The sequence below is a fragment of the Leishmania donovani genome, chromosome 30 (assembly GCF_000227135.1).
Source record: "Leishmania donovani BPK282A1 complete genome, chromosome 30".
NCBI classification, from domain to species: domain Eukaryota; phylum Euglenozoa; class Kinetoplastea; order Trypanosomatida; family Trypanosomatidae; genus Leishmania; species Leishmania donovani.
Window position 1 is genome coordinate 956,930 of NC_018257.1, and position 8,147 is coordinate 965,076.

At 60.1% G+C, this 8,147-nt stretch overlaps 2 protein-coding genes across 2 annotated transcripts; both read right to left on the bottom strand.

Annotated features, from left to right (window-relative positions):
* Nucleotides 1-2: 2 nt before the first annotated feature.
* Nucleotides 3-260, bottom strand: LDBPK_302540 (heat shock 70-related protein 1, mitochondrial precursor, putative; the record flags this gene model as incomplete). Its single annotated transcript, XM_003862917.1, has 1 exon — nt 3-260. A coding segment is annotated over one exon (258 nt), but the record flags the coding sequence as incomplete, so codon positions are not given.
* Nucleotides 261-4,675: 4,415 nt separating this feature from the next.
* Nucleotides 4,676-7,909, bottom strand: LDBPK_302550 (hypothetical protein, conserved; the record flags this gene model as incomplete). The annotated part of the gene is made up of 1 exon (XM_003862918.1): nt 4,676-7,909. One exon carries the CDS (start codon nt 7,907-7,909, stop codon nt 4,676-4,678), a length of 3,234 nt encoding a protein of 1,077 aa, XP_003862966.1.
* Nucleotides 7,910-8,147: the final 238 nt, after the last annotated feature.

Here is an 8,147-nt window from a genome sequence, read left to right on the forward strand (position 1 = left end):
TGCGGGTTCGTGATCGCCTGCCGCTTCGCCGCAAGCCCCACAAGCTTCTCGCTGCCCTTGAACGCCACAACAGACGGCGTCGTCCGGAAGCCCTCAGAGTTCTCCAGCACGCGCGCCTTGTCGCCGTCCATCGTCGCCACGCAGCTGTAGGTCGTGCCCAGGTCCACGCCAATCACGTCGCCCTGCACCTTCTGCGACTCGTGGCGCGCCAGGCGCGCAGCCGACGCCGCAGCGCTTCCGCACACACGACGAGCGAACATGGGCTTCAGAGAACGAGGGTGTTTTTCTTTTTTTTTCAGGGTGTAAAGGGGTTTATGAAGTCAAGATATAGTGTTAGATGCGAAATCAAGCTAAGAGAGAGAAAGCCGAGAAAGTAGAGATGGTCTGTGGAAATAATGCAAGGCGAGGTAAGGGTCGGGTTCGTCGTGCGCACTGCTGAAAATTGTGCGGACGCCCCTTCGCAATATTTGGTGAAGAGCGAGAGCTGTAGGCTTTGAAGCGGCGGTAATAGGGAGAAGAGAGAGCGAAACAACGATGGAAAACAAACACAAATACACACGCACACCGAAAGAAAAAGAAGGCAGTGGTAGACGCGGTCGGAGAAGCAAACAAAACGGGCAAGACCTCAGGAAACCTCCGATCGCGTGCGTTGCACGGAGGTTCTCCTTTTTGTGAAGGATGGGGTCACGTGGAGTATGTGAGGGTTGGCGCGCGTCTCTTCCTGGGCAGGACGGGGTCACGCAGGCGAAATGGAGATGACAAACGCTGCACAGAAGAGTGAGGAGGTAGCGGATGCGAGGAAAAGGGAGGGGGGAAGATGGTGAGCTGTTCAGATTCTGAGACACAGGAGAGCGCAAGCCGACGACGGCGGTGCGTTTGCGTGTGGGTATGGGTGAGTGGGTGGGTACAGCAGTCGGCGATGGAACCAGCGCAAGAGGAAGAGAAACGGAAAGACAGAGCAGGCGGTGCCAGTGGAAAACGGTGCCAACGATGTTATCCGGCACGGAGGGGACAACAACAAAACACAGCACACAAAACAGGCGGGGTTGTGAGAAGGCGCAGAGATAAAACGGTTCAAGAATCCAGTGCACGCGGGCACACCCGGCAAAGAGGCGTTGGAGGAGAGCGTGAGGAGGGGGGTCGAAATGGGAGTGCGCAAGTACATCGAAAGATGCATGGATATCTTTCGCGTACATGAGTACCGCCCGAGGACGAGGACGCAGCCGCAGCTCGGTCTTCGTTTTTTTTCAGGCCAGGGCTTAGCGTTCCTGTAGATGGCTAGCCGGAGAAGAGAGAAGACTCAATACTCAGTTGATCTACACTCTGACAGGGTGTGGAACATGGAAGGCCTGGGGCCGCGCCCATGGTCGAGAAACGCCGGAGATGAGGGCGTCGCAGGGTTGTGTCCATGGTTCAATCCTGGGTTTGTGGTGCTCATGGGTGGGTATAACCGAGAGAGGGTGATGCTCGGCCGACGCAAAGGGTATCCTCTCGAGAAAGAAGAAAATGAATACAGCGCAGCCGTAAAAAGCAGCATAGAAGAGCGCAAGCATCATGACTGCGTAGGCGTGCACGTGGCGCAACAGACTTGGTAACAGCATCGAAACTCAACGCGCACGTGCCTCTCTCACAGGATGTGGGGGTATATACGCTTCGGTGTAAGTACAGACGTAGATGGCAACATGTATGTCTCGCCTTCACCGGCAAGGGTGGTGGTCCACCAGCCAAAACAGCACACATACAGAAATAGAGAGGGAGTTGAGGCGGGCGCATGCAGAAAGAATGGGAGAAGCAGGCAAAAACGTTGGAAAAACGCCAAACATGCCGCAATATCAGGACATATCAGCCAGGGAAAAAGGCATGCCGACCTTCTTGTGAACGATACGCCAAAAAAGGGCGCTCGCCAACAAGCGACGCCGTACACGCAAACTCAATAGTACACACGCACACGTACACACACATGTGCATCGGCACCACCACACATGACACACGCGTGCCTGCATAGTATACCAGTAGCGGAAACAATTAAAGAAAGCGCCAAAGAGCATGGAAGCAAGAAAGGGGCAGCTGAAGGTGAAGGACCAAGTAGGAGGGAGAGGGGGTGGGTGGGTGGAAGGACTACCCGGCCCATAGAGAGGAAGCCATGAAAAAGGAGAAAAAGAAAGAGAGAGGGGTGACGGTGTGCGCGTGTGAGCCGTGCTTGGCAATAGATGCGCAACAGCCGAAGCAATGAAGTGCGAAGTGGTTTTCCTTCGCGTTGCTACGTAGCAGAGGGAGAAGTGTGTTCGAGACGGCGCGCGCTGACACCACATTTTGGCGACAACCTGCGCGGCTAGCACATCCCTGGTCCACTTCAGTACGGCGGGGAGCGTGGACGCGGTATGGAATGCAGCAGCAGTGTCCAAAGCGCGAATCAACGAGGATGGCGCATGCAAGCTCGTGGACATACTGGATGAAACTAGCCTGTCCCCGAATCTGACCTCACGCCAGCATCCACTGTCGCTGGTACTTTTTTGTGGTGTCTGCCGTCCCTGAGGTGTAAACGCTTAGCGTGTAAGCGCCTTCGCCACATTCTGTCCGGCAGCGGTGGCACCCGTAGGTGCAATGGCCGCTTCATGTCACACGCGTCGCATCACCGGCTCTATGGAGGAGGAGGAGGAGGGGGGGGTGCAGCTCTGCCGTGTGTTCACTTACTCATCCGCTGATGCGCTACAGTCGCGAAAGTGCAGCACCTCCTTGAGCCAGCCAGGCGGCACTGCGAGGCCGACGCACCAGGTCGGCGAGGAGAGCCGGCATTGCTGTTCCAGCGCTTTCGGCAAAGGTCGCGTGGGCGGCCGCACCGCTCTTCCCACGTTCAACGGTGGGGCGGGTGAGATGGACACGCCGGGAGAAGACTCCACTCCTTGCTTACAGCTATTTGTGCCTGGGTAGCTTAACACGGAGTTCGCCGTCGCGCAAGACCCGCGCGACGGCGCTCTCGGGGGGCTGGCCCGACAATCTACTCACACGGGGTGTGCTGAGACTGCAGATGCGCAGCGGGCGATAAGCCTCGAGCCAGTTGTCTCATGGCCTGGCTGGTGCTGGGCCCGCTGCCAGAGGGTCAGATTCAGAGATTTAGTGTGGGCAGTGGACGTGGCAACCCGCAGCAGGGGCGACGGTGTCCACAGCTGTGTGCGCAGGAGAGCCGGTGCTTTCACCAGGCTGAGGGTGCGTCAGCAGGTTCTGAGCGCGTGCGTCAGTGACGGTGGCGTGGGGAGCGCCTTGACTCTCACAAAGGCTACTAAATAGCCTTCGTGTTTGCTGCGCTGCGATAGCAGCGCATATGCGGGCGCTTTAGGTCGGAGGTGCCCACCTGGTGCGCGCGCGCAGCTGTGTGCGTTGTACTGTTCAGGATGGGGCCTATCTGCGAGTTGGTGAACTCGATGAGGTCACGCGGAGCGAGCTAGAGGCAAAGGGTGAAACAAAGCAGCCCATGGAACATGTTTCGTGGCGTCCATCGACAACGGCGGCACTCATCCTTGAAGCGCGCCTACGCTCAGTGTGCGTTTGACGGCTGTGCTTAGACGCGGCGAAGAGGGCGCAGAGGAAAGGAGAGAACTGCGTCTGTAAAGAGAGAGAGAGATGCGCTAGCTAGCGCAGAGATGTCGCCAAGACGCCGGCGACGGCGTCTCACCGGAACGTCGCGTTCACACATGCACGCACGCACCACACACTCGTTGCACGAACCCAGAAGCAGCAGGCATGACGGAAGCTGGGCGGAGGACGAGGACGAGGGGGCACTGGTGGCGTCTGCAACAACCTCTTCAGCGTGACTCAATCAGAGGGGGCGAGGCGCACAAGGAAAAAAAAAACGAAAAGGAAAGCGGCTCGTTCACCTTTGCCTTTTCGTTCTTGTTGCTTCTAAGTTGTTGTTTTCTTGACAAGGGGAGGGTTGCCCGCATTTTTGCGCAGCAGAGATGAAGTATGGGGGGGGGGCGAAGTACACACATCGAAAAGTTCCAAGGAGAAGGTGAAATCGGCACATGCCTCTACAAAAACGTGCACGCGCAGAAGCACGTGCGCCAACGCCGACGAAGCGGAGGAGGCAAATAACACAGCAGAGAAGGGCAAGCACACGGATGGAAAGAAGGAAAGATAACGAGGCATCGCGAGAGGCACACGCGGATGCAAGAAAGTGGTGTTCGTCTCCATGCGTAATGCCAAGACGAAACGAAAAGCGAGCAAAGAGCGCCGTCACCACGCGATCATGAGAGCTAGAAAGCAGGAGAGAAGCATCGCAACACGGATCTGTATACCTCTTTCCCTCTCTCATTTCTGGCCTTCCTTCCTTCCCTCCTCCCTGATGTGCTCCTGTCGCACTTGGATCCGACATTCATACATCAACAGCAAAACACCTACGAACCAACCGCCCCACAGACCGTCCCGGGGGCGCAGGGGGCCTCTCACTCACATGCCCACCCACAACTCGCCAAGCACGGGCGGTGAGGCTGACAGCAAGGAATGCACAAAACGAAGAAAATCGCGAGAAGACATCCACTGTGCCGTTCCGAAAAAAGGGAGGGAAGGCTTACGCAGAGTGTTGGGGGTGCATACACTGTCTGGCGCCGCAAGACCTCCAGTGCACCCTCCCGCGCTTACCCCGCGCCCCTCTTGCATTGCGCATCTACTACGGCAATCATAGCACGCAGTCATTCTTGGCGCTGCGCACTGTGCGGCGGATGAGCGGCGCAGTACCGATGGCACGCACCATTTCACTCAGTCGAACAACCACCGGCGGCTCCTCGGACGCTCCTGGCACCGGCACGGCCCCGATCACCGCGTTCACGGAAAGCTCGCGCAGCACCACCTCCGGCGTGCACGGCTCCACCTCCAAGACGGCGGCAGACACGTCTGACAAGGAGAGCACTCGATCGCCTTCGGAGAGTTGTGGCGCTGGTTGCGCTTTGGGGTCACGCGCGCCTTTCAACGCCGCCCCCGCAGAGGGGGCAGGGGCGGCTCGATCACCACCGGCAGTCATAAAGCAAGCCCGCGCAGTCAAGGCACGCAGGAAAGACACATAGAGCTCCATGCCCGCACGACACTCTTGCACCAGCAGCACCTGCATGAACGGGTGAGTGTCGCTGCACAGCGCTTCCGCGCTGAAAGTCGTTTCTCCGCCCAGGGCGGCGCGCAGTTCTGCTAGCTCGGCTGCCGTCTTCAGCTCCAGCACCGGCTGCAGGCACTCGCCCAACGCCTGACGGCGCAAGCGGGAGCTCTGCAACTCCTTCGCTAAGGCGCGGACGTCGCGCTTCACCTGCGCCACCACGACGACAGCGTCCACACCTAAGCGTGGAGGCATCACCCCATGCGCGATCCACAAGAACAGATGCAAGGCGTCGCTGTGCCACTCCTGCATCTGCCCGTCTCTCTCGAGGTTCATCATGAGGTGAGCGACAGAGTCGTACGCGTGCAGATCCTCGCGTGTCTGCATCTCCGACTGCAGCAGTTCGTAGAGAAACGGGGCGAGGCGGTCGGTACTACTCTGCGCCGTGGCACCGTCCTGCTCAAGCGCCTGCTGCGCTTTATCCTCTTTGTCTAAGTACGTAGGAAGCACATCGAGGAAGAAGTGGTAGATCAGCGCCATAATCGTGGAAGGGGCGACAGAGCGACGGCACAGGACGCCGCTTGCACGCCAACACAGCGGAACCCACGGCGCGTACCCGAGCCCGAGCAGCGGCAGCTCCAGTGGTGGAGCCATGCGCGGTACAGGTGCCCCGACGATGGCGCCGCTGACGGCGTTATGGGGCGCGTCCCCGAGACCGTGGGGGCGACGAGAGTTGCGGTGCTGCAGCGGTGCCGAGGAGTCGGTCGGCTCGTCCTTCGTTGCAAGGCTGGCCTCCTGCAAGCTTTTCTCGGAATTCGCGCGCGCGGCATCCGTCGACGCGTCGCCTCTCTCCACGAGGCCTGTCGTGGAAGTGCGCTGCAGTTGCTGCTGCTGCTGCTGCTGCCACTGCGTCCGCAGAAGCCCCTCCAGTGCTACGATGCGCTGCACGAGGTACTCCACCTGCAGCCCGGTCTCCTTAGGCCCTTTCACCGCGGGCATATCCTGGGCCAAGGTCGAGGAAGTCGAGGTCCTCCTGACGGCACTGCGCTCCTCGTCCGCAAAGGGGTCGATGTCGGCGGCGTCTCGGTCCAACTCGGTCGTGAGACGCCCAACGTCCGCTGCATAGCCGGACAGTTCCGGGTACCGCTCGTAGAGCCGCTTCCACGACGGGCGTGGCGTCAGCACCGTGTCGGTATCGGAGTCATGCGCTTCCACGTCGGCAGGATGAGCAGCGGCAGCAGCCGCTGCTTTGACAAGGGCTTCCCGGTCTTCTTCCAGTGCGCTCAGGCGACACTGCATAACGTCCAGCTGCGTTCCGCGCACCGCAGCAGTGCGGCGCCATCGCCGCGTCATCAGCTGGGCCGCCTGTAGCTCGGAGGTGAGGTACTCCCTCATCAGGCAAAAGTCCGACGCCGGCACGTACTCCGAGTACTTCTTGCGAAACTGCTGCAGCTCGGCCTGGGCCTCACCGGCAATGCACTTGAACTCGTCCAGCTCGCTGACCTGCCCCATCACACTCGTCACGAGCCGCTCGTACTCCTTCAGCCGTCGATCGCACTCCCGCACAGCACCGATGAGGACCAGGATCTTCTCCAGGTCTATTTGGCTCGCGCGCTCCAACTCGGAGACGCGCTGATTGGCCGCCTTGAGCTCGCGCTGCAGCTCGAGCGTGTCATTTGTGCGGCACGTGCGTGAGCACTGCATGGTTGCCTGCTGCCGCTCCTGCTCCTCCGCTAACGCACGAGACTTGAGCGCCGTCTCCATCTTGCTCAGCTCTACCTGCAGCGCGCTCACCTGCTGATGCAAAGCGGCCGCATTCTCTTGCTGCGTCATCTTCTCCACGTGCCGAGCAGCTACGGCGGAGTAGGCGTCGGTGAGCAGCTCCGCCTGCGCCTGAATAACGTTGTCGTACGCGCACTGAATGTCGTCGAAGAGAGACCCGTACGCCGGAAAGGCGGAGCCCAACGCGCGGAAAGCTTCGCGGTAGGGGTTCAGCTGATCCATCGCGCTTGGAATGGCGGTGCCGCCGCTGTTCAGAACGAGCTCACGCTTGATGTACGACTGCAGCCGCGTGACCAGCGGCGGTGGAGCTGCGGCGGCGGAAACGGTGGAGGTGCCGCAGCCACCACCGCCGTGGACAGGGTTGGTAATATTGCATAGCAGCATGGTAGGGCGAACGTTCGCGGTGAGGCTCACTTGACGCAAGGTAGCGGTGCTGGCGTGGGCGCCGTTATCGGTGTCGCCCATGCACTTTCGCGATGGCAACGGCAAGTGTGCCGTAGCGGAAAGCGCCGCCGCCGCGCCCGTCGCGGGAGTCGTGGCGGCTGCCCTCGACCTGCATGTTTGCGCAGGAAGAATGCGGGACGCCACTGGCAAAGCGACCGGCGCGCGCGACGCTTTCTTTGACCCGTTCTTGTTGGTTCGCGGGTGCTGCTGTGCGGCGTCCAGGCGGAGCAGGCGCCGCGCCGAGGGGCCGATACCGGAGAGGTCATCTGGCAGCGTCAGAGAGTCAGTCCACTCGGCACGGCTACCACCACCACTGGTCTCTGGCACAGTCGGCTCGGTGTCCCGACAAGATTTGTAGTAGGAGTCGTACAGCTGCAAGGTGCCTTGTGGAAACGGGATCGCGCGAGCCGGTGCTGCAGGGGTAGTAGCGGACCCCATGGCGGAGCTTCCCGTCTCGCCTGCAACGCACTGAAGCGTTGAGGACGTCCTCATCATGATGTCACGCGTCAGCTTGACTGCCGAGGGGAGAGAAGGTGAGGTGGTGTACTGCAGCCCGCGCACCGGCACCGTCCCGCTACGCACATCACCAACGCCTCTCATGGTTTCCGTTTGGCCGTTCGGCGCAGAGTCGATACTCGAACGCACACACCAAAGCGAAGCAGAGTGTCAGAGCAGTTCATGCAGAGGTTGATGCGTCGCAAGCGGAGAGCTGGAAGCAAGCACGGAGCTGGCCTGCAGCTCCGCACTTTTCGTCGTCAAAGAGCGCCAAGAGCGAGCTAGATGTGCTTGCCGATACACCCCACCGTGAGAGAATATTGGAGTCAAGCACACACGCACA